This window comes from Panthera uncia, assembly GCF_023721935.1.
Source record: "Panthera uncia isolate 11264 chromosome A3 unlocalized genomic scaffold, Puncia_PCG_1.0 HiC_scaffold_11, whole genome shotgun sequence".
Lineage (NCBI taxonomy): Eukaryota > Metazoa > Chordata > Mammalia > Carnivora > Felidae > Panthera > Panthera uncia.
In genome coordinates, this window is record NW_026057578.1 from 49,974,209 (window position 1) to 50,001,679 (window position 27,471).

The window sequence follows — 27,471 nt, forward strand, 5'->3', positions numbered from 1 at the left end:
ACTAAGGAACTGATGCTTCTCTGAAATGCCATCCTCAGGAATAAAATCATTTTAGGGAAGAAGAATTTTACTTAATTTGTTTCAATCCTGTTCTGTCTCCTTTTAAATACATCTCCTGTCAGGATTTACTGGCACACAAGACAACCTCTTCCATATTTGGAACAGTGAATTTTTATTAGGATAGAGTTTAGCTCTTCAGTTTCTTATATGCCATCTTTTCTAGAAACCAAGTCCTACTTTTTTATATGAATGCTACCCAGAACTGAAAATACTAAACATTATCTAACTAGACCAGGGAATTCAAAAAGTTACCTTTTTTATCTAGATTTTGGATGCTGTGCGTGTGTTCTTGGCAGGCAAGACACGCGGCTGATTGATATAGGATCCACTAAAGTCCCTAGATTCTTTTTTCTAGATAAACAAACCAAGGAAATATCATGTTATAATGTTATAAACTTTTACAAACTGATTTTAATGGTTGCATTGAGTGTATTTAGCACAAATTTACTTTTTGACTTTATTAGATGTGGGCTATGTTTTCCATTATGCTGTAAACTCAACTACAGTGATTATTTTTATGAATAAAACTTACTCAATTTAGGATTTCTTGATTTAGCTTAGATTTCAAGAAGGTGAATGACTGTGGGAAAATGTAATAGATTTTTAAGGTTCTTGATTTAAATTGACAATTGACACTTTCCAAGCAAGATTACCAATAGAACTTTTAACAGTTTCACTATATTTGGTAACTTTATTTGGAAAATAACTTGCTTTTGTAATTTGTGTCCCTCACTTTTATTAAGCATGGATTTTAGAGAGTTTTATTTGAAGAGGCTTTGCAGGGAAATATATAGAGCAAGAAAATGAAAACTCTAAGAAAAGGTCAAATGTTTTAAAAACATGGGAATCTACTCCCGAAGCCAAGAACACACTGTATACACTGTATGTTAGCTAAATTGATAATCAATTATGTTTAAAAAAAATGAAAAAATAAAATTAGAATAAAAAAAACAGGATTTTACATGAGACTGTATTTTTTTTATTATGTGTTTTTGTTCATGCATCTTTTGCATGGGAACTCATTTATAATTAAAGTTACCAAGGCAGTTCCATATGTACATTTTTACTTAAAGCATGAACTTTCGAGACATCAGGAAAACTTGTAGATTGCTGTGTAGGTTAGTGTTAGAAATTGTTGCTAAGCCGGAGAACATTCCTGTGCATGTGCTGCCACAATGTGTTGTTGATGGGAACTGCACCTTTCTTTCACAGCTACAGGCTAAATTTGAGCACCTTAAAAGAGTTCACCAAGAAGAGAGAATGAAGCTTGAAGAAAAGAGAAGACTCTTGGAAGAAGAAATAATCGCTTTCTCAAAAAAGAAAGCTACTTCAGAGATATACCAGAACCAGTCCTACATGGCATCAGGCAGCAACCTGAAGAAGGACAAAGACCGTAAGAAGTAAGCCATCCCCAACTCCCTGACTCTGGTGGCCCCATTCCTCCATTACTTTCTTTCTCATTGCCCTGTTTGATCTTCATTGAACTTACCAGTTTCCTTATTCCTTGTCAACCTCTTGTGATTAAAATATCAGCTCCTTGAGAGCAGAGACCTATCCCTTTTCTTCACTGCTGTTTCTGCAGCATCTAGAATAGCACCTGGTACATATTAGGTGCTCAGTAAATATTTGCCAAACTGAGCAAATGAATGAGTGAAAAAAAAGTATCATAATGTAGAAAGGGTCAGCTACCTGGGGGGAAGAATGGTTGCTCTTATTTTGTCACCTAGCCTGTATTTCTAATAACTGCTGACTTACCTACCGTTGGTTATATTTATTTTGAATTTCATGTATATACTTTGTTGGGGAATCATAGAAGTAAAGTAATACTTGATAAAAGACCAAATTCTTAGGTTCTCTTTTTTTATTTTATAAATTCTACTGATAATGATTTTGTGAGAATTTTTATTTTAATAAGGGATCCAGGCTATCGATTTGAACTCCTGTGCTTTGATGTCAGAGCTTGTGAAATCAATGGTGGACGTAAAGATGCAGAGGAAGGTAGAGAGGGCCCCTGTACAATGGGGTGGCCATGAGTAGCATTTGGATGATAATCTCAAGGCTTATAGGTTTGGGGTATGTGTTAAAATCAAAGTTACCAACATTTTAGAAAATAAGTTGTTTTTTTTTTTCTTTTCTATATTTTATGTCCTTTATTTCTCCTACTTAAAATGCCCTTGTCATTTTGCCTAGTTGACTCTTCTTGAAATTCATCATTAACCTGTTCTGTTGAGAGTGCTTCTCTGTGACTCTTTGCCTTAGTTTATTCCAGCTGCCTCTGTTTTGGCAGCATCCAGCTCTCCTTATGTTCCTCACAGAGCAACATTTCTGATTTAATTTTATCATCATATCTTATTTCAAACCCAGCATTTTCAGAATATTGTGACTTACTTCAAATAATTAGGGAAACCTAACATTGGACCATGGGGACTTTCCAATTTTTAAACTATGGAGAAGTAAATCCACAGGGTTTTGGTGGATTTAGCTGACCTGTGGATTTTATAGTTTGGGGAGAAGAAAGAAAGAAGGAAGGAATTCTCATGTGTGATCCTTCCATATAAACTTTACAAGGGCATGGATCTTTGTTTTGTTCATTGATGCATCCATGTCTAGAGCCTATAACAGTGCCTGCTATATAGTGGGCATGCAATTACTTGTCAAAAAAATGTGTATGATTTTTAATAGCTATTTTTATTCAATAATTGAATTTCAAAAGATAAGCTATAAATATAGTTTATTACTGCTTTCAGATATGCTTTGAATTGTACAGTTAAGGGACCTTTTACCTTCTCATCCTTTCATCTTAATCCAGTGTTACTAAAATTGGATTCCCCAAGTTTATTCCATGTATGAAAGACAGCTTACATTTGCTTTGTAAAAATTGTCACCCTGCTCCACTTAACAACCATTAGTATGTGTTCTTGTTTATAAAGTAAGGGCAAAGCCCATAGTTTTTTGAGAGCTCAGAAGAATTAATATTCAAGAAAATAGAGTTTGATGAGGTATTTTTATTTTTTCTTTTCCAAAGTCCCATAGCTAAATATCCTATAGTATATTAGATGTATATTTGCTCTTTCTGTAAAAGCTTTGTAAAACTAATGATTTTAGTAATTTTTATTTCCTATATAGTTTTTTATTGTACCAATCAAAAGGTTTTTTTTCTCTTTCCAGCTCCAATTTTATGTAAAACAAAGGTTCCAGATCATAGAAGGTCATCACAAGCAAAAGTTATTAAAATGTTAGAAGTATGCTCTGATTTTCTTGCTGTTTTTATTTTCTGTATCACTTATTCTATATCTGGCAAATGGCCACAAATGGCACTTAAATGCTTTTAAGTATAAAGTTAATATATAAGCCACAGTGAATGATATCACTTATATATTCACTGTTGTTAGAGGTTTTCAAGTTGCTGGTTTGTGATGAATGTAGATCATTTTTCCTGCTGCCCGGTTATTGTCACTTACATGCATTGTACCATGGAGCAAAGTGTCAATGACATTGAAAATACAGAACTCATTCATTGTATGGCTATCTGATTGCATTTATATTTCAAGAGGAACTCCTTTTTTGTACATACCAAAGGTAAAATTTGGGAAATATGTTTTAAAATATATTATATACCTGAAGCTCTAATCTCTTAATAGTTTTATAGAAGTTTTTAATTTTTGTACCATTATCCAATTGATAACATGATCCTACGCTTTTGTATGAAATTATGTAACATGATGGCCTTCTATGCTTCACTATACCTTATTGTGGTTGAAGTATTGTTGTGATGGAGCAAGATATGTTTGAAAGTAATAACATCCAGGTATAAATCCCTTTTCTAGTGATGAGTACCTTTGAATCTGGGGTGTTGCCACTCTATTTCATTAGGATATTTTATATGTTTAAAACTGTCTTCCAGGGAAAAAAAAATCATAAGGTTGAATTGTCTTATTAAAAATACTTCTTAAGAAAATATCTGTCAGCATCTGAATATTAAAGATATAAAAATTTAGATAACTCATATATTGAGATATTTGAATTCAGTGCCTTCATAGTATTCTTAGAACAATTGGATGCCTTCTAACTTTTTCTTAACAGTCATAGGTATATAATTTTTCACTTTTGTACTTGAATATCCTAAATAAAATATCCTCTTGACAAATAAAATATATCTACGTATTTACTAAAATTGGTTTAAAATTACTTTAACTTTTCTTTTTGCAAACTGTCATCTTAAAGAAACATTTTGTCAAAATTAGTTCATTTAATCATGTGTTTGAATTATTTTAAGACAGAGGTGTATATTACCAGTATTTTTCAGAAAACAAAATGTTTTACTTAGCCTATGTCAGATTCTGAGCAGTGTATATTTTCATGAAATTGTATAAGTTGCAAATAAAACCTTTCATTTCATAGCATAATTTATCAGAACAAACACCTTAAATTCCAGTTTTGCATTTGAAATTCACAAATGTCTCTTAGCCTTTTAAAACATTAGTAAAGTAAGTTATAAGTATCACAGAAAAAGCTCTGAACTTTCTTCTCAGGATCAGTAATGCCCAAGTTCTGGAAGGTGGGAGCAAGAGAGCCTCTGAGTCCATGAGGGCAGGTAGCCTGGTGTACAGAGCCCAGCTGGAAGGTGAGAGCAGGAGAGCCCGTGAGTCCCTGAGGGCAGGTAGCCTGTCGTACAGAGCCCATCCACTGCCACAGCACTGAGCGTTAGCTGAGGGGAGTGTCATCCTGGAAACTCAATTATGTGATGTGAGTGCTGGTCATCTGTAGTTTTATTATATCAAACTATGTATTAAACAGCTATCCTCAACTTTAATAAAGTAAGTTTAAATGCCAGATTGGTTGTTGGCAATGTTAAAAAAAATTACTCAATTTTCTAGTTGAAAAGATTATGGAAACCTGCCCAAGACTCTGAACTTAGCAGAAGGGTAATCATTTATTACTACTACTGACTCTGCTGTAAGCAAGACTTACCACATGTGCTTCAACTGACAATGTGATCTTTAATTTATTTCATTCATTTGAGATTCAAAAGTTTTGAGAACAAATATACTATAATGTTCATGTTCTTCTTACAAACCTGATTTATTCTTCACTATCCAGGTGCAGGGTTACAAAGTGAGTTATGATCCAATGAAGCTTGAATTAATAAATTCCCTGGGAACAAAATAAAGCTAGACATGTTTTGGTAATTTGTTTTCCATAAAGCATGTGAAACAATTACCTCATTATCAACCATTAATCTTTACATACTTGTCTGATCTTTAAAGCTTTTTCACATAGACTATGATTTCAGCTTCAGAAAAACACAAAGGGGGAAAAAAACATTACAGGGACTATTATCCCCTTTTTGAAGAAGAACTCAATTTAGGCCCCATTTTCCTATTGGGCTAGGAAATAGGCATACACATGGTTAAGGCTAGCCATGCCCTAATGGAGCAACCAGAACAGTAACAAGACAAGAGAGCAAATTTACGCATAGAGTAGTCTCAGAAGGGCTTTTATCTCACCCACAGAACACAAGAAAGCACTCAAGGAAGTGACTGGGTCTTGAAGGATTGGAAGCAGTTTTTTAGATACGTGAATGGAGAACCATAATTCAGGTACAAGGAATAGCATGTTTTTGATAATATCTGTGTACTCTAGAAAATAGCTAACTATGAGTAGAGAGTATAGGGGAGATGTGGAAAAAGAGTGAGGATGAAATTTTAGAATTAGGGGACAGATCAAGAAAGAGTTTATAAACCCAATCCCACAGGCAGTAGGAGCCATAGAAAGATTTGACCTCACATGGTCAGATATTCCTCCAGAGTTAGCAGAAAAGATGTATTGGAGGAGCTGGAACTGGCTTGGGCAGGGTGACTCAGTAGAGAGACTGCAGTCCAGGTGAGCAGTTCTTTTTTTTTTTTTTTTTTTTTTTTTTTTTTTTAATTAAAGTTTTTTTTTTTAATTCAAGACTACAGTGTAGTCTTGGTTTCCGGAGTAGAACCTGAACTCTTAAATATGACATCCAGTGTTCATCCCAGAAGTGCCCTCTTGAATGCCCAGAGCCCATTTAACACATCCTCCCTCCCACCCAACTCCCTTTCAGCAACCCTCAGTTTGTTCTCTGTATTAAGAATCTCTTATGGTTTGCCTCCCTCTGTTTTTCTTATTTTTTCCTTCCCTATCCCTGTGTTCATCTGTTGAGTTTCTCAAATTCCACATATGAGTGAAATAATGTATGTCTTTCTCTGACTGACTTATTTTTTATAGCATAATACTCTCTAGTTCCATCCATGTTGTTGCAAATGCAAGATTTCATTCCTTTTCATCACCAAGTAGTATTCTATACCATATCTTCTTTATCCATTCGTCAGTCGATGGACATTTGGGCTCTTTCCATAATTTGGCTATTGTTGATAATGCTGCTATAAACGTTGGGGTGCATGTGCCCCTTCGAATCAGTATTTTTGTATCCTTTGGGCAAACACCTAGTAGTACAATTGCTGGGTCATAGGGTAATTCTATTTTTAATTTTTTGAGGAACCTCCATACTGAAAACAGGTGAGCAGTTCTTGTGTAATAGAATAAATAAGTAGTGTTTAAAAAAATACGGATGCAGAAAGGTATATATGGTAATGGAAGTGGTAACCAAATGGATAAATCTAAATGAATAATGACTGTAAAACAATGATAATGTCTTAAAGAGTTGGAAATATACAGAAAACTAAAACACAAGACTAGAGTGGCATATAAATTGGGGGAGTGGGATAAATCAAGTCATCTAAGGTTCTTCCATTAACTGGGAGGAGAATGAGTCCCAGTCAGCCCAGTAACATGAGACTTCATAAGAGTGCACGTAAACACAGTAAAGTGTGTAACTTTCAAACTGGCAGAGGGAACACTAGTCTAATAAATGATAATTCAAAAGAAAGCAAAGAAAATAAAACAGGTATGACAACCAGAAAACATTTAAAAATGGGATAGATGTAGACCCAAGTAAATATGTTATCACATTGATTACATGCTGTAATTTTTTTAGACAAAGTCTTTAAAAATCAGCTATAATCATTTTATGAGAGGCCTGAAACTTTCTCTGTCTTCATAGACAGAAGATAGGAAAAGGTACATCATGCAGACTCTAACCGAAAGCTAATGTGTAGCTATATTTTCTATATATTAAAAAAAAAAAAAAACTTTAATGCAAAGGTATTGTTGGAGATAGACCTTCAAATACAAGAATATATAACAACAAATTTGTATGTACCTTACAGCCTCTGTGAGCATATTTAAAGCAAAAATTGATGAGAATATGTGGAGAAGTGTGCAAATCCATACTCTGGGAGATTTCTTTACACCTTTTGTATATGATAGACCAAGCGGACCAATATTAGTACAAATATGGGAGCCTTGAAGAAAACATTCAACCACATTGGCCTGGAGAACAATTAATTATAGAGCAGTATACCCCAAATCACAGAACACACACTGCTTTCAGGCCCACTGGGAAGATTTATGAAAACTGACCAGGACATTTGACTACAAAGTGAGCCTGAGTACCTTCTGAAGGAGTTACATGTAGACTGATCATCATATAATTAAGATAGAAATCAGTAGTAACAAAAATTCCCATATATTTGGAAACTAGCAAATAAACTTCTAAGTAACCCATGGGTCAGAGAAGAAATCAAAAAGGAAATTTGAAAAATATTTTGAGCTGAATGATAATGAAAACCTATATCATAACTTGTGAGAAACAGCTAAAGTTATGCTTAGGCTCAAAATTTATAATTCTCCATGCTAGCATTAGAAGAGAAAAAAGGCTAAAACTTATAATCCTAAATGCTAGTATTAGGAGGGAAAAAAGGCTGAAAACCAATGTTGTACACATTCATCTCAAGAAGTTAGGAAAAGAATAGTAAATTAAACCCAAAGCAAAATAATAAAGATGAAAACAGGAATTAATGAAATAGAAAAAAAATCCAAATTTCTTATATTTTTAAAAGATATATTAAGATTAAAAAACCAAGGGAAGAACAACCAAGAAGAAAGGAAAGAGGCTTGGAATGGCTAGAGTTGAAAACAACAAACCTGACATTATGAAAATGAAGGTGGGGAGTTGTGGAATGACTAGAACACTGCATTGCTGGTGGGAATGCAAAATGGTTCAGTCATTTTGGAAAGTCGGCCAGCTTCCTGTTCCCTCACCATATGTGTTAGTTTTCTACAACTGCTCTAACAAATTGCCACAAACTTATTGACTTAAAAAACACTGTATTACATTCTTGCAGGCTGGAAGGCTGACATGGGGTTCACAGGGCTAAAATCAAGGTGTGGCCAGGGATCTGTTCCTTCTGGAGGCCCTAGGGGAGAATCCTCTGCCTTTTCCTGCTTCTAGAAGCTGCCCATATTCCTTGGCTCATGATTGCTTCCCCCATCTTCAGAGTCAGCAGTGGTGAGTTGAATCCTCACATGGCCTCAGTCTGACCTTTTTCTCTTCCTCCCTCTTCCACCTTAAGAAACTTTGGTGATTACATGGGGCCCACTAGCAGCATTTACCCATCTGCTGGCTAGCAACCTTAGTTTCCTTCTGCCATGCAACCTAACATTCAAAGGTTCTGGGGATTCAGATCTCTAGGAGGACATTGTTCTACCTGCCATGCCATAAAACCCAGCAATTCCAGTCCTAAAAAATGTATTCAAGATAGATGAAAATATTTGTCCATACAAAGACCTGTACTTAAATGTTTATAGCAGTTTTTTCCATAATCTACCAAACTTGTAACAACTCAAATGTCCATCAACTGATAAATGTATAAACAAGTTGTAGTTCATCATACAATGAAAAGGGGCACACTGATACATGTAGATACATGAATAAATCCAGAAGTACTTTGCTAAGTCAAACCAGACACAAACGGCTATATGACTACATTTATGTGACATTTTTGTCAAAGCAAAACCATAGGGACAGAAATCAGCTGTGGTTGCTGGGCCTGCTGAGGGAGGAAGATTGACTTCAAATGCACACAAGGAAATCTCTTAGAGTGGTGGAAATATTCCATATACCTCAATAAGCCTGATATTTTTTCTTAAAAAGTTAAAGGCAAAAGCAATGGAAATGAAGATGTCACTACAGATCCTGTTAGGCATTAAAGTGTCATCAATAAATTTGAAAATACAGAAGAAATGATAAATTCATTTTAAAAATAGCTTACTGATAAAAAATTAATAGGAAATTTCATAATAAGAAATAATCCATAATTAAAATCTTCATGAAGTTTAGGCCAAGATAGCTTCACCCTAGAATCCTACCAGACATTTAAAGAGGAAAGCATTCTTTCACTTCTCTCCCTGTGGTAAATAGAACAGTGTTTCCCTCTCCCCCCCGCCCCCAACCCCACCACCAATGATGTCTGTGCCCTAATGTTCCAAACCTGGGAATATGTAGCCTGAGCTGGCAAAAGAGACAATAGATGTACAACCTTGAGTTGCGGTGATGGTCCTGGATTCTCCAGACTAGGTGGGCCTAGTCTAATCACTTAGTTCTTTAGAGCTGAGGGCCTTTCCTGGCTGTAGTCGGAGAGAGATGTGACCACTGAAACAGGTCAGAGAGAAGTGCCACTCTTGGCTCTGATGACAGAGGAAGGGGTCACAGCCAAGGAGTACAGGGCACCTGCAGAAGCTGGGAAAAGTAAGGAAACGGATTCTCTCCTAGAGCCTTCAGGAGGAACTCAGCTGTGCTTTGATTTTGATTTAATTCTTTGATTTTAGCCCCATGAGACCCAAGTGAGACTTCTGACCCTTGCTGAAATTCCTGCCTCTCTTAGCTACAAGTAGCTGTTACCCACAAATTAAAAGCAGCAGGCTCCCTAAATCTTAAATTCTGCCAAGTCTAGAAGTGTAAAGCCAAGTGCACAGCTAAACAAACCCACAAGACACCAAGCCACAACACCCACCTATATTGAATCTGTGTAGCTAGAAGTCCAAATAGCGGTTATTCCAGGTAAGGATGGTGACGGGAGAGGGCCTGGGGGAACATTCCAGGGTCCTGGTAAGTTTCTTGATCTTGGTGTTTGTTACATGGGTGCTACTGTTTTGTGAAAATTTGTCAGGCTGTGCATTTATATGTACGCTTTCTGCAGTACTTCAAGTGTTTAGAAGGAAGGGAGGGAGGGAGGGAAAGTAGCACATTCTGAGGCCTGATAAATAGCCCCCCATTTTCCTCACCTGAGTTCTGAAAGAAATTGAAAAGTAAAACTGGCAGCTGGAGGCCAAAATGTCACCTTTATTGCTGACAAAGACTAAATGTGAGAGCCAGATGAGCTTGTTAAATGAATCCCAGAATTAGGGAGAATCACCACCTCCGCACCCCACCCCAAGCAGTGCTGATGTGTGCAGGTCTTTTCAGAATTATATCTACTACCAACTCACCTGACTTCAATCAGGTAAAACACAAAAACAAGAAACTTTTGGTCCTAGACATTTCAGTGCACTGGTCCATACAGTTGCTTATTCTGGTGCCCTCTGAGCTCTCAGTTGCTTTTAAAGCACTTAGTAATTTTCAGACTGCTCTAATGTCTGTATGCCTATTTGACTAAGGAAGCAGGTGGAAAGGTGTTACTGACCCTCCTTGTCTCCTGCTGTAACACGCGTCTGCTCCAGGATAAAACACAAAACAACAACAACAACAACAACAACAACAACAACAGGCATTTCTAAGTCTTTCCCACAAGACTTGGCTCTGACAGTCTTACACACCAACACAGCTTTGTCAATAGAATGTCTCCAGGAAGAAGTGAGCTGAGGGTAATTTATTTTTGGGCATCTGGAAACTGAAAACCACTTATAATGTCCCTTAGGTTAGACACCTAAAGAAAGAGGGCAGATTATCTCCCCCTGCCAAAGCCAGGTAATATTCTCCAGGGCTTACACTGTATTCCTCACTTATTTCTGTTCATTCCTGGTTTCTTATTGCAGAGTTGTTAATTTCAGTGTTTTAACAGTGTTACCCCACATAGACAAAAATATTAACTTTAAAAAGAAGCATAAAGAACAAAACTCTTCAAGATTCGAACAAGTTTGATGGGATTTCAGGAATATCAGTACATGGGAAATTTTTGAAAGCTCCTCTCAGGATCTCCTTTTCTCTAATTTGGTCATAGTAAAGGGTGTTTTATGGTAGGGGTTAGAACTTGTGTTTGCATGAATCTAGTGAATTCATAGTTCCTATGACACTGTATCACTCTAATACTTATCAATTTCTATTTGCTAAGAGCTTCTTTTTAAAAAATGTTTTTAAAGCTGTTCTGTAAAAAAAAATAAGTGAATGTGACATTGAGTGGAGAATATCACTGGAATGCAGACATTATGTCACACCCATTTCATCCCATTGGACAGCCTTGGTACATGGTTTGATCAATATTTTCAATATTTCCACATCAAAATTTCTGCTTTAGAAGATAGATGTTTTTTCTGTTTTTGACTAGCAGATGCAAATAAAACTCAACTGTATTTTCCAAGAGGAAAAATGTGTCTAATATTTCTTTTAAAGATACGAAGAATAGCACAATAACAAATAGGATAGGTCACTGTATTGCCATTCATTTTGTGGACCCCAGTTCACACGTTTGCACACACTTCACAGTGTACATTGGTCTATCGAGTTTTCAGATCCTTCCATCATAGAACCATCCATTTAAACGTGGGCCATTTTTTTGCCCCTCCACATTCAACAATAACAAAAAATAAAATCTTCCTTCAGTGCTAGATTGTTCCTAGTGAGAGTATATACAGTTTGCCATAACTAAAAAAATTTCCATTTCAAATCCAGGGTGTTTATGATTCCCACCAGCAGGTGCTGCTAAATAATCACTGTGAGTTGCATGTGGCGGTGTGTCTTGGTCATGCTCTTAGGATGGCTGTCTTCTTAATGAGCAGCAATAGTTTTGTGCTAATTTCTGAATAAAGGTAGGGGTTACCCAGTGTCAAAGTAGGTAATGACAACTTAAAAGAGGTGAAGATCTAGCAAATCATTTGAGACTGTCCAGAAAATACTTGGGAGGTTTTAAAGAGTGTGCCTAAGTATAATAGGATATTCTCAGAGATGACTGACTTAAGGAAAATTTTCCATCTCTTTTAGAAATCTATCATTTGGGTAAAAACAAGATGTGTGATTACTTTATACTTCAGTGCCACATATGACCTTAAACAGTGCCTTGTGGGGGTTAGCTAAGTGGCTTAATTGTTTAAGCATCCAACTCTTGATCTCGACTCCGGTCATTATCTCACGGTTCAGTTCATGGGATCAAGCCTACTGTTGAGCTCTGTGCTGTCAGCTTGGGATTCTCTCTCTCTCTCTGCCCCTCCCCCTCAAAATAAATAAACTTTAAATAAATACATGAATAAATAGTGCCTGGCGTGCATAAGCAAAAGCAATGACAGACCAACCATAAAAATAATCTCTAGCTTTAGATAAATTGTTGATCTTGATAGTTTTCTCTGATGACTTAAGATGGACAGATTAGCATCTCTCCTTTTGGATGACAGGACTGTGACCCGTTTGCCAAATGGTTTACTCCAGGCCCACATCCAGATAAGGAAGAAGCCATCCATTCAGATCTTCCTGAGGCTCTATTGTCTATATAGTGCCTTTAGGAGTAACAGTAATGAATGAGCAGAAATCCCTGCTTTTCTTGAGCCTTGGACCTGTGTGTTACTTAATGTAATGAAGTGTGAGACACTATCCAGGTGCATTATGTTGCCATAATTGTTTCATCGATCCTTAGAATGCTCCAAAAGGTAGTTGTTTCTATCATCTCTCTCAAGATGCTGAGACAAAGTCCGGAAGATTAAGCCCTGTTCTCACCTATTTCTCTTCCACTCCTGCACTGGACCTGCTCCCTTAATCACTTGAAAGATGATGTCACCAGTGTTCTATCCTCAGCTTTCCTTCCCCTTCCCCTCCTCAGTCCCCCTGTGTGTGCTCACTTCAGCCACATGTCGGTGGTGCCATATCTGTATTGTGGCCTTCATCTCTCAACCAAGCACCAGACCCATATTTCTAACCATCTGCTGGAAATACTGCCTATGTGGCCCACAGGTACCAACTTTTCAGCAGTCCCAAATGGGCCTCCTCGTGTCCACTTCCCACTCCTCCTCCTGGGTACCCTTGTCTGGCTGATGGAACACTATCTGTCCAGTTGCTCAAACCTATCTCCAGAGGCTTCCACATGGGTTCCCTGGTCCTTGGGGTTGTTGCCCTTTTTGCCTAACCCTGAGCTACACAGATGTCATGAACAGAACATTCTCCCTATTGCAACAGTCTCTATCTCCAGTTCTTGCAACAATCCTTGGAATAAAGTCTTTCCTTACTAAGCATGTATTTGTTTTTTTAAATTTTTTTATTTGATATCTTACTGGGGTAGGGAGGTGGAGCAGGGGAGAAGAATTTCCCAGGTGGGAGACAGAGGCAGGACATATCAACCATATGTAAGGCAGGGAGATGTGAGAGCAGTCAGTGCTGTGGGTATAAGGATTTAGGGAGAGGCTCAGGATGATTTGGTGCCTTTGGCAGGAGCACAAATGGACACCAGTGCCTTCCTGTTTCTATTCAGACCAAGGGTCCTATATGCACAGGACTGTGGATCTTTTGCCCAACAGCCCCAACTTGCCCCTCATCCCCTCTGCATGCACACACAAATGTTCCTTGTCCAACCCTCAGCTTACTCCTAGGGACCTGGGCTGTCCTGGGAGATTGAACCAAAGACAGAGATTTGCAGAGGTTCTGGGAGCCAGTTGGGCCTGAGCTCTCCTCATCCTGTGGAGAGGGGGTGGCTGACCCCCAATGCAGGGGTCAAAGTATACAGTGCTGGGCATTGAGCAGGTGTGCTGGCTGGGGTTGGGGGAGAGACAGAATAGCTGGACCAGCAGGGTCCTGATGTTGACAGGACTCCCTTCTTGGAGCTCCCACAAAATATATTCCTACATCAGAGTGCCTAGATGGTTTATTGTTGGTTTATGTGCTTGAGCTTTTCATTACATCACAAAATCCTTCAGGTTAGGGTCTGTGTCCTTCAGAGTCTGGCACACAGTCCACTCAGCTGTCAGCTGGATGGATGATGTCAATCTGTGGGCATTAAAAATGGTGTTTGTGAGCTCCATACAAGACTTTTTTTAATAGCTGGAGAAAATGTTTCTAACAGATGCTATATCAGCCAGAAGTAGGAGAGAGAAACTACACAATGAATAGGGAAATTTTAATATGAAGAATTACCAACTGTAATAGAATTAAAGATAATTTGGATAGTAAGAAGCAGAGAAAATGCCAGAGTCTATAGCAATAGCAGCTACAAGGAGCAGCCACTACTGCTGGGGCTGAGAAGGAGCGCCCTGGGCCCACAGTCCTTGCAGGGCTCACAGCATGGTTTCTGTGGTGCCACCATGGGAAACCTGCTGGAAATCCACCTTAGAGGGGCCAGGAAGGCTGTTCTCAGGGAGGTGTCTCCATTACACAGACACCTAAGTGCTGTAGGAGCCTGCTGGAACTTGGAAGGAGAACGCCTTTTCCCAGTGCTCTCAACTGACAAAACTTAATATTGTGCCAGCTGGCAAAGAAAAAATATTTAAAGGGCCCATCTTAATTTTCATGAGTAGGTGATGAAGGGCGAATTTGAAGTTGAGAGAGAGTATATTGAGAGTTGGCACAGTATATATTATTTAAACAGTAAGTACACAAGATCTATTAACTAGGTTGTTATTTACCTATTTACTTTCAGAAGAACTGACCTGACCTAATCCTTGACATCCTTCCTCTATGAGACAAGTTTCTTGTGCTTTGGTCTTCCTCTACCTGTGGCTCCCTGACCTAGCTGGGATGCACCCCTACTGTATGCAGTTCAGAGGCCATCCTACCTGCTGCTCTTGGGGGAATACGGCAGCTCCTCAAACCCTGCCTTGCCTTGTCTAGGTAGTGGATCTTCTGTGGTCAACAGACCACACATCAAGTCTCTCCCATCGGCCTCCAGAGCCCATTTTAAAATCAACATTCCACACAGTCTTCTACCCATTCTACCCATTCCTTATGGGTATCCATGGCTGTGCAACTCAAACTCTTCTTGTCATGCTAGTGGGGGGCTTGCTGAATGCACAGATCAATTTAGCAAGCATATATCTGTAGGTATTACTATCTGAAAGGTTCCCAATTGTTGGCATGGCAATCATACAATTCTTCCCTGAGTAACTTTTTATCTCTGTAAGCAGCTTGTTTCTGCTGCTCATCAGGCACTGCCTTCCTTTATGAGCCAGTGAGAATTCTACAGTCACCTCTGATATATTCCTGTTTTTGCTTTGGATACTAGGGAGCTCAAAGTTCAATGTAGTGCCTCATTGGAGTAATAAGCTTGTCCTTAATTCCTGGTACACTTATCTCCCTGCTTTAACTGTAAGGTTTCCAACAGCTTAAAAAATTAACTTCTATGTTTACATGTGTATGTGTTTTTACTATGAATCTTATTCTATCTCTTTTTGTTTTTGAATTTGGTAGATCATACATTTTAAATAAGCACATGTAAGAAACAGGTCTTCTAATTATTTTTTATTCTTCTTTAAGGAATGTTTTGTAAATCTTAGCCTATAAATTTATCCATTTATTCAGCTTCCAGATATCTGTGTAGCTCCTTTGAGGCCACATAGCAGGCTGAAGTTTGAGGCATGATGACTCAGCCAGAAGGTAGAGCTCAGAGCTCTGTTGCTTGAGGACTCTGATGGAGGAAGCTCAGGATGCTACTGAAGATTGTAAATGGCATGCCCAGTTTGGACTTGGTGGGGCCTCAAAGGCCTAAGGCCAAAGGCCTAAAGGATGCTGGTTTAGCCTTGTTTTGTTTTGATCAGGAATGGATGCTGGATTTTGTTCAATGCTTTCTTTATTGAAATGATCATTTTTTCCCCTTTTAACCTAGTTTTTAAATGTATTTTTATTGAGATATAATTGACATAGTGTAAGTTGTTTAAGGTATACAATGTATTGATCTGATATGTTTATACACTGTGACATAAATCTCACTGTAGTGTTACCTAACACCTCTGTCACATCACATAATTATCATTTCTTTTTTGTGGGAACAATTAAGACTAGTCTTCTAGCAACTTTGAAGTTTATAATACAGTAATGTTCTCAATAATCTCTATGCTGTGCATTAGATCTCCAGGACTTAACTCATCTATTAGTTGCATGTTTGCATCTTAAACCAACATCTCCCCAGTTCCCCTAGTCCCTAGCCCCTGGTAACCACCATTCTACCTTCTGTTTTTAGAAGGTCACAGCTTTTTTCAGATTCCACATATAAGTGATATCATACACTATTTGTCTTTCTCTTTCTGACTTATCTCACTTAGTTAGCATAATGCCCTCAAGGTCCATTCATGTTGTCACAAATGGTAGGATTTCTTTCTTTCTCATGGCTGAATAACATTCCCATTATATATATGCATACACCACATCTTATCTATTCATCCACTGGTACTTAAGCTATTTCCATATCTTGATTATTGTGAATAATGCTGCAGTGAACATGGGATTGCAGATATCTCTTCAATATTCTCTTTTCATTTCCTGTGAATGTATACCCAGAAATAGAATTGCTGGATCATATGACAGTTCTGTTTTTGCTGGATCATATGGTAGATCTCTTTTTAACTATTTGAGGAAGCTCCATAATGTTTTCTGTAATGGCTGAAACCAATTTACATTCCCAATTCTGTACAAGGATTCCCTTATGGCCACACCTTCACCAACACTTGTGATCTCTTGTTTTCTTGATAAGTAGCCATTTAACAGGTGTGAGGGGATATCTCATTGTGGTTTTGATTTGCATTTCCTTGCTGATTAGTGATATTGACATTTTTTTCATGTACCTGTTGGTTGGCCATTTGGTCTTCTTTGGAAAAATATCTATTTCTATTGCCCATCTTTAATTGTATTTTTTGATTTTTTGTTATTGAGTTGTAGGAGTTCCTTATATACTTTGGATATTATCCATATTTGGTTTGCAAATATTTTCTCCTATTCCAGAGGCTGACTTTTCGTTTTGTTGATCGTTTCTTTTGCTGTGTGTAAGTTTTAAAGTTTGATGTGGCCCCACTGGTTGGTTTTTGCTGTTGCTACCTTGCTTTTGGTGTCATATCTTAAAATATAACAGCCAAAACCAATTTCAAGGAGCTTCTTCCTTATGTTTTCTTCTAGGAGTTTTATTGTTTCAGGTGTTATGTTTAAATCTTTAATCAGTTTTGAGTTAATTTTTTGAGTGGGGAAAGATAGGTGTCCAATTTCATTTTTCGGCATGTGGTTATCCAGTTTTTCAACACCATTTATCAAAAAAGGTATCCTTTCCCCACTGAATGTTCTTGGCTTCTTGTCATATGTTAGTAAATTCAGGGATTTGTTTCTGAGCGCTGTATTCTGTTTCATTGGTCTTTGTGTCTATTTTTGTACCAGTACTTTACTATTTTAATTACTATAGCTTTGTAGTATAGTTTGAAGTCAGGAAGCGTGATGCCTCAGCTGTATTCTTTCTCATGACTGCTTTGGCTACTTAGAGTCTTCTGCGGTTCCACACAAATTTTAGAATTGTTTTTTCTGTTTCCATGAAAAATGCCATTGGAACTTTGGTAGGGATTTTATTGAATCTATAGATGGCTTTAGATAGTATGGACATTTTAACAATATTAATTATTGCAGTCCATGAACACATGATAAATTTCATTTGTATCTTCACTTTCTTTCATCAAAGTCTTGTAGTTTTCATTATTTAGATATTTCCCTTTTTCCCCAGTTTTACAGAGATACAACTGACATACAGCACTGTGTAAGTTTAAGGTGAGCAGCATCATGATTTAACCTTCATATATTGTGGAGTGATTACCACAATAAGTTTAGTTAACATCTATCATCTCATAGACACACACACACACACACACACACACACACACACACACACAATGCTTTTCTCTCTCCCCCTTGTGGTGGGAACCCTTAGGATTCACTCTTAACTTTCAAAAACACCGTACATCAGTGTTAACTGTACTCATCATGCTATACATTACACGCCCAGTAATTGTTTATCTCATAACTAGAACTTTGTACATTTTGACCCCCTTTATCCAATTCTTTCTCTTTCACTTTCTTGGTTAAATTTATTCCTAAGTATTTTGGTTTTTTGAAACTAGTGCAAATGGGATAGTTTTCTTTATATCTTTTTCAGTGTCATTTTCAGTGCATAGAAACACAACTAATTTTGTATAATGATTTTAATTCCTACACTTTTACTGAATTTGTTGATTAGTTCTAACAGTTTCCTTTTTTGGTTGCATATTTAGAATTTTCTACATATGAGATTATATCATTTACAAATAATGACAATTTTACTTCTTCCTTTCCAGTTTAGTTGTCTTTTATCTCTGCCCTGTCTAATTGCTCTGGAGGACTTCCAGCTCTACCTCCAGACTACTCTGAATAGGAGTGGTGAGAGTGGGCACCCTTATCTTGCGCCTGATCTTAGGGAAAAAGTTTTCAACACTTCACTGTTGAATATAATGTTACTGTAGGTTTGTCATACATGGCCTTTGTTATGTTGAAGTATGTTTCTGTGTCCAATTTGTTGAGAGTTTTTAATCATGAAAGGATGTTGTATTTTGCTAAATCCTTTATCTGCATCCCATTTAGGTGATCACAGGATTTTTATCTTTCATTCCATTAATGTGGTATTCCACAGTTATTAATTTGCATATGTTGTATCCCAGAGATAAATTGCATTTGGTCATGGCATGTAATCCTTTTAATGTGCTGTTGGATTCAGTTTGCTAACATTTTGTCAAGAATTTTTACATCTAGGGGCCTGGGTGGCTCAGTGGGTTAAGCGGGCGACTTTGGCTCAGGTCATGATCTCATGGTCTGTGAGTTCCAGCCCTGCGTTGGTCTCCGTGCTGACAGCTTGGAGCCCCGGGCTGCTTCAGATTCTGTGTCTCCCTCTCTCTCTGCCCCTCCCCCATTCGCGCTCTGTCTCTCTCTCAAAAATAAATAAATGTTAAAAAAATGTTACATCTATATTCATCAGATCTATAATTTTCTTCTCTTGTAGTGTCCTTATCTGGTTTTGGTATCAGGGTAATACTGCCCTTGTAAAATGAATTTGGAAGTTTTCTTTCTTCTTCAATTTTGGGAACAGTTTGAGAAGGATTGGTGTTAGTTCTTTTTTAAATGTTTGCTAGAGTTTACCAGTGAAGCCATCTGGTCCTCGGATTTCCTGTGTTGGAAGGTTTTTGATTACTGATTCAATCTCCTTATTCATTAATGGTCTATTCAGATTTTCTGTTTCTTCCTGATACAGTATTGGCAGGCTGTGTTTTTAAGAATTTGTCCATTTCTTCTCGGCTGAACAGTTTGTTGTTTATGGTAATGTCTTATGATCCTATGTATTTCTGAATGATCAGATGTAATGTCTCTTATATTTCTAATTTTATTTATTTAAGTCTTGTCTCTTCTTTTCTTAGTCAAGCAAAGGTTTATCAATTTTGTTTATCATATCAAAAAACCTACTAATAGTTCCACTGATTTTTTCTATATTTTTCTAGCCTCTATTTCATTCATTTCCACTCTAACCTTTTTTATTTTCTTTCTTATGCTAACTTTGGGCTTTGTTTGTTCTTCTTTTTCTAGTTCCTTGAGGTAAAGTTAGCTTGTTTGTTTGAATTCTTTCTACTTCCTTACTGTATACATTTATCCCTATGAATATCCCCCTCAGAGCTTCTTTTGTGACATTTCATAGGTTTTGGTATGTTGTGTTTCCATTTTCATTTGTTTTGAGATTTTTTTAAATTTCTCTTTTGATTTCTTCTTCAACCCATTGATTTTTCAGGAGTGTGTTGTTTAGTTCCCACATATTTGTAGATCTTCCAGATTTCATACTTTTGATTTCTAGTTTCTTACCATTGTGGTCAGAGGGGATACATGGTACCAGACATTTAAAGCAGAGTTAATACCTATCCTTCTCAAGCTGTTACAAAAAAATAGAAAGGGAAGGAAAACTTCCAGACTCATTCTATGAAGACAACATTACTTTGATTCCCAAATGAATCAAGTAGGATTCATTCCTGGGCTGCAGGGCTGGTTCAATATTCACAAATCAATCAATGTGATACATCACATTAATAAAAGAAAAGATAAGAACCATATGATCCTGTCAATAGATGCAGAAAAAGCATTTGACAAAATGCAGCATCCTTTCTTGATTTCAATTTTCTTAAATTTGCTAAGACTTGTTCTGTTCTCTAACATGTGATTTATCCTAGAGAAGGTTCTGTGTGCACTTGAGAAGAGTGTGTATCCTACTGCTGTTGGATGGAATGTTCTAATATATGGTTCAAGTCCAACATTTCCTTGTTGATTTTCTGTCTGGATCCATTGCTGAAAGTGGAGTATTAGAGTCCCCAACTATTATTATATTGTTGTCTATTTCTCCTGGCAGATCTATAAATATTTGCTTAATATATTTAGGTATTCCAGTGTTGGATGCATAGATATTTATGATACGGTCTTCTTCATGAATTGACCCCTTTATCTTTACATAATGACCACTTTGTCTCTTGTTACCATTTTTGTGAAGTCTAGTTTGTCTAATATAAGTATGGCTACCCCTGCTCTCTTTTGGTTTCCACTTGCATGGAATATCTTTTTCTATCCCTTCATGTTGAGCCTACTAGTGCACTTAAAGCTGAAATTAGTCTCTTGTAGGCAACATATAGTTGGGTCTTGTTTTTATTTTTTATCCATTTAGCTACCGTTTTCCTTTTGATTGGTGAATTCCATCCATTTACATGTAGAGTTATTCTTGCTATATAAGGGACTGCCTAATGCCATCTTTTTTTTTTTTAACATTTATTCATATTTGAGAGACAGAGAGAGACAGAACACAAGTGGGGTGGGGCAGAGAGAGACACACACACACACAGAATCTGAAGCAGGCTCCAGGCTCTGAACGGTGAGCACAGTCTTTCGCAGGGCTTGACCTCAAGAGCTGTGAGATCATGACCTGAGCCGAAGTCGGACGCCCACAGGCAACCCCCTAATGTCATCTTAATTGTCTTCTGGTTGTTTTGTGCTCTGTGTTGTTTCTTTCTGTTTCTGCCTACATTTGTAAATTGGTAATTTTCTGTGGTGATATGTTCTGTTTCCTCCTTTTAAATCTTACTCTAGGTTTTTGCTTTGTGGTGGTAAATCTAATAGATGAAACAATACATTTGAAATTGATAGGAACTTAACTTCAATCATCTACAAAAAACTTTCACATTTCCCATTTTTGATGTTACTATTTTTCTCTTTTTATATTATATATTTGTTAGCAAATTACAGTAGCTGTAATTATTTTTAATACCTTTTTCTTTTGACTATTATACTATAATTAAGTGGTTAACATACCTTCCTATTACAGAATTAGAGTTTTCTAAGTCTGACTATATATTTACCTTTACCCATGTGTTGTATTCTTTCATGTTACTGATCATTGTTTTCTTTCCAGCATTTCCTGCAAGGCAGGTCTACTGGTGATAAACTCCCTCAATTTTTGTTTGTCTGGGAGAGTATTTTTCTTTTCTTCATATCTGAAGGATAACCTTGCTGGATAGAGTATTCTTGGCTGACAATTATTTTTCAAAACTTCGAATATATCATTCCACTCTTTCTGGCCTATAGGGTTTCTGTTGAGAAATTTTCTGATAGCCTAATGGGGGTTCCTTTGTAGGGTTGCAATCTCTCTTTTTTTTTTTCCTTCTGACTGCTTTTCAGAACTCTGAAAATCTTTTATTTATGAGAGTTTCATTATAAAGTGTCTTGAAGAATGTCTTTTTACATTGAGATAACAGGACAATTTGTTAGCTCTTTGAAATTTGATGTCCAAGTCTCCTGCCAGTTTGGGAAGTTATCAGCTATTATTTATTTAAATACACTTTATCTCTCCTTCTCCCTCACTTCTCCTTCTGGACCCATATGATTCTTTTTTTAAAAAATAATCTTATTCATTTTGTATATCTTTATTGAGATGTCATTTGTAAACCACAGAATCAACCCAAAGTGTATAATTCAATGACTTTTGGTATATTGATAAAGTCATGCATCCATTACCACAATGCATTTTATAATATTTTCATTATCCCCAAAGAAGCTGCATACAATATCACATAGCCTCACCTAATCTCTTCCATCCCACAGCCCCAGGGAACCACTAATCTATTCTCTGTTACAGATTTGCCAATTCTGGACATTTCGTATAAATGGTATTGAAACTGATCCTTGATCATCATTTCAGTTTTAAGAACAAACCTTGCCAAAACAAAGCTTGCCAGCTTCCTTTTGATAAAATTACTATAATCTCCCTTAAAAATGCCATGCACAAGATATTTGTAAATATCAACGAGTTTATCACATTCCTAGCGAAAAACACGTTTAAAATACTTCGGTAAACAAACAAACAAAACTAGTCAACATAAGAAACTCACAAGTTGTGAAATAAAATAACTCAACAACCTATTACAAATAGGTTAACAGTCATTAAAGTGTCTATAAAATATAAAAAACATCTAAAACAATATTATGAGAAAAATATATGGTGAAAGACACATTATTAATCACACATTCTGAATGTAAGATTCCAGTTCATAATAACAACACTGGTAAAAGAGGAGTGACAGAGAAGGAAATAAGAAAAGTTAGATACTTTCTCATCTTAACACAAAGAAGGGTGAAGTCACCATAATTAGAGAAGAAAACTTGGTGGAACCCATATTATTCTTAATATTTACTCTTGTGGTGGAATGTCATAGATTACATGGGCTTTCTTCACTCTTTTTCATTCTTTTTCCTTTGTTTTTCTCTGACTGGGCTATTTCTTTTTTTTTTTTTTAATATAATTTATTGTCAAATTGGCTTCCATACAGCACCCAGTGCTCATCCCAACAAATGCCCTCCTCAATGCCTATCACCCACTTTCCCCTCTCTCTCACATCCCATCAACCCTCAGTTTGTTCTCTGTATTTAATATTAGTATATGTGCTGCCGAAGTGAGCACTGTTCTCTGTATTTACGAGTCTCTTGTGGTTTGCCTCCCTCCCTCTCTGTTTGTAACTGTTTTTTTCCCCTTCCCTCCCCCCATGGTCTTCTGTTAAGTTCCTCAAGGTCCACATATGAGTGAAATCATGATACGTGTCCTCTGACTGACTTACCTCACTCAGCATAATACCTTCCAGTTCCATCCACGTTGCTGCAAATGGCATGATTTCATTCTTTCTCATTGACAAGTAGTATTTCATCGTATATATGAACCACATTCTTCTGTATCTTTATAGAGTTTGGCTTACTTGTTCTATCAATTGCTGAAAGAACATTTTTGAAATTACAGTAGTAGATTTTCCCTTTTACTGACTAGGGGACCTGTAGGTCTCTTTTTTGTTCCATCAGTTTTTTGGTTCATATACTTTGGAACTCAGTCATTAGGTGCATACACACTTAAGATCAATAAGTTTTCATGAATTGGCCCCTTTATCATTAAGAAATGACCCCATTCATCTCTGATAAAATTATTTATTCTGAACCTGCTTTGTTTTACATTAATGTAGCCACTTCAGCTTTCTTTTCATTCATGTTTTCACAATATATCTTTTTCCCTTTTACTTTTAATGTAACTATATCTATGTTTTTAAAATCGTGTTTTATTAGATGGCATATAATTGAATCTTACTTTTCAATCCAATCTGATGACCTCTGCATGTTAATATTGGAGTGTTTTAGGCCATTTACAATAATGTAATTGAATTTAAATATACAATCTTGCAATTTTATTTTTGTTTCATCCATTCATTGTTTCTTTTTTCTCCTTTTCTTCCTGACTCCTTTGGAGTAATTTAGTATTTTTTATGTTGCCATTTTCTTTTCTTTTTTTTTTTTTTTGGCTTAAGAGGCATATTTCTTTGTTTTAATATCTTGTAATTTCTTTAGAGTTTACAATATACATCTTTAATTATCATTAATTATTAAATTATCATGATATAAAACATAAATATTGTACCAATTCACATATTTTGTTAGCACCTTGTCATAGTATGCTTCCATTTCACAATATACCACTTCACACATTTTCTAAGCATTTTATTACAGTGTGCTTCCATTTTACCCTTTCAGCCATTGTGTTATTGTTTTCATGTATTTTACTTCCATATATGTTATAAAGTCCACAATGCATTTGACGTTTTTTTGAACAATTGATTATCTTATAAAATGTTTTTTAACAAGAGAAAAACAGTTTTTTATGTTACATATTTACCATTTCCAAATTTGAATTACCATTGTCTAGATTTGAATTTCCTTCAGGTATTGTTTTCCTTCTGCCAGAAAAACTTCAACATTTCTTGTAATCCAAGAATGCCAGCAATACATTTTTTAAGCATTTGTTTGTTTCAATGTCTTTCTTTTGCTTTTGTTTTTGAAAGATACTTCCTCCAACGTGGAATTCCAGGTTGACATTTTTTTTCATTCAGTATTTAAAAGTTGTCATTGTATTATGGCTTGTATTGTTTTTGATGAGATGTCTCCCTCATTCTTAACTTAGTTCGTCTCTATATAATGTGCTTTTTCCCTCTAACTGCTTTTAACTTTTCTCTCTGTCACTGGTTTTCTGGAGTTTGATTATGATTTATGTATGTGTGGTGTGTGAGGGTGGCATGTGTGTTTTCATATTCTTTCTACTTAGGGCTCACTGGGCCTCTTTTATCTGTGCATTTACAGTTTTTGTCAAATTGGAAAGTTTTTGTTCATAGGGTCTTCAAAGTCTTTTTTGCCCACCTTCCTTATATTTTAGGGTTTCAATTACATGTGTGTTAAGCCAACTGATATTGTCCCACAGTTCACTGATGTTCTCTTAGTATTCTGTCTTACCTCTATGTTCATTTTCGATCATTTCAACTGCTGGGTCTTCAAGTTCATTGATATTTCTCATGAATCATCTAATCTGTTAGGAGATTAAGTATATTTTTCATTCCAGATGTTGTATTTTTCATCTCTATATATTAAATTTATGTCTTTTATAAATCTATCATTTCTCTTTCCATCATTTTCGTGCTTTCCTTTACCTTTTTAAACTTATGGACTATAGTTATAATAGGAGTTTTTTTATGTTTTTGTCTACTAAATCTATAAGCTGTGACTTTTCTGTGTCTATTTCTACTGATGACTTTTTTAAAAACATTGAGAATCATATTTTACTACTTTTATTTGTATGATTGGTGATTCTTTTTTGGATGCCAGATATTGTGAAATTTACATTATTGCTGGAGTGCTGGAGTTTGTTGTATTCCTTCATATAGTTTTGGCTTTGTCCTAGAAGTGGTTAAATTCCTTGGAATCAGTTTAATCTGTATGAGGCTCATGTTTGCACTTTATCCAAACAGCTTTATTCTGGAACGAATTTGGTCACATTACTGAGATTACACACTTCTGAGTGATCTCATGGCTTCTTGTATGAGGAGGTTTCTTCCTGCTCACTACTGGTGGGAGCACAAGCCACTGGTCCCGAGTCAGTTCTGGGGATTGCTTTGCCTACTCCCTCATGGTGGTTCATTCCCCAGCTTGCATAATTCCTTCACGTGGATTGGTACTCAAGTAAAGACTTGAGGGGTTTCTTTGTAGACCTCAAGAGCTTGCTCACTCTGTACAGCCCCTCCTTTTTGGTACTCTCTCCCACAAATTCTGCTTACTTTGGCCTCTGTCTCTACAACTCAGCTGGCTCTCTTTGTGTTACCTTTCCTTGTACCTAAGCCTAGAAACTCTCTAGGATAGACCTAGGCATTCATTAGGCACACTCTGTGTTATGGGCTGAGTTGTCTCCCCACTTCCCATACATATGTTGAAGTCCTAAACCCCCAGTACCTCAGAATGTGACTGCATTAGGTGTAGGACCTTTAAAGACGTAAGTAAGGTTGAATGAAGTCATGAGGGTAGGCCGTAATACAGTATCGTTGGTGTCCTGATATGAAGAGGAGGTTAAGATACAGACTCACAGAGGGAGGCCATGTGAGGACCCAAGGAGAGAACGGCCTTATCAAGCCAAAGAGAGAGGCCTCAAAAGAAACTAATGCTGCTCACACTTTGATGTCAGACTTCTATGCTCCAGAACTGTGAGAAAATAAATTTCTGTTGGGTGAGTCCCACCCCCCAGCCTGTGGTACTTTGCTATGGCAGCCTCAGCAAACTAATGCACTTCATCTTGTTCCCTTCTCTCAACAATCACTGTTCTATGTTTCTGTTATAAAGTTCTATATTCTGTTTGATTTTCTAGGTATGTAAGCTGGAAAGTAAATCCAATTCCTGTCTTTCTGTCATGTCCATAAGCAGAAGTCAGAACTAGCTTTAGTCACTCAGTAACATCTGCTCCAGCTTTAGTTGTGATCCAAGAAGAAATGACAATTCATAGAATGTCAGATTAGAAAGAAGACTAGCAGAGACTTTAAAACATAGCTGTAAGAGGAAAAAAGTCTAGACTATTAAAATAAGAAACTCAAAGTTAAAGGGGCTTAAATAGATAAAATTTATTTCTCTCTCACTCAATACCTTGAGCAGGCCATCCATGGCAGCTTGATGGAGTCAGAGATCTCTGCTTCTTGCTTTTCTGCTGCCTGTGGATTTTGCTCCTGCCCTCATGGCCACAGATGTCTTTCTACATATCCATGCTCCTGTTCCCGAAAGAGGGAGAGAAACAAGGCATGTGTACAGCTTTCCATATCTACCATGCTCATGGCCAGGCCTTTTTGCAGGGCAGCCTGGGAAAGCATTTAGGGAGGCTATCTTGTACTCAGATAAAATTTATATTTCTATGGAAGAAAGGGAGAATGGTAGAAGTCTATGCCATACCAATGAGACTTTTGTATTTGGTAAGAGATGAGAAGAAGCTTTCTAAATGAGATGAAAGAGTGAACTTACCCTCACAAAACCCTGTACACCAGGCAGTATCAACATATCTGGGCATTTCAGGAAGTGACCGGTGATGTTTCAGGAAGTGATGGTTTATTTGGGATTTTGCATTTGAACTTCACTAGTGGCTGGGAAGAGGCTATACAGAGATGTTCTTTGACAATGGTCTCGTGCCTGATACTAAGAAGAGATGAGGAATAAGCAAACCTGAGAGATCTGGCACCAAACCAAATCCTGGGGGACTCTGGGAATATAGTGTATACTGAATATAAAATTTGATAGCTGAACTGTTTAACTTAACTTTGTGATATCAATTCCAGATCATATTTTTAAGTCTACACATCCTTACAAGCTCCTCTAGCAGTATGTTAGAACATCACGCCCCAACACAACTGACAGCTTGTCAGTTGTAGCCAAAATGT

At 36.8% G+C, this 27,471-nt stretch overlaps 1 protein-coding gene across 4 annotated transcripts in view; it reads left to right on the forward strand.

Moving 5' to 3' along the window:
• Positions 1 to 4,893, forward strand: part of SEPTIN10 (septin 10) — a 65,514-nt gene extending 60,621 nt beyond the window's left edge. Inside the window, exons 10-12 of one of the 4 annotated variants that reach the window (XM_049650153.1) lie at positions 1,273 to 1,460; positions 1,976 to 2,058; positions 3,229 to 4,024. In XM_049650153.1, coding sequence (XP_049506110.1) covers positions 1,273 to 1,460; positions 1,976 to 2,058; positions 3,229 to 3,392 — 435 coding nt within the window. In that variant the 3' untranslated portion in view covers positions 3,393 to 4,024. Of the gene's footprint in view, positions 1 to 1,272; positions 1,461 to 1,975; positions 2,134 to 3,228; positions 4,025 to 4,592 lie in introns of those variants that run through there. The other 3 variants (XM_049650155.1, XM_049650154.1, XM_049650156.1) reach the window with 3 other exon arrangements.
• Positions 4,894 to 27,471: the final 22,578 nt, after the last annotated feature.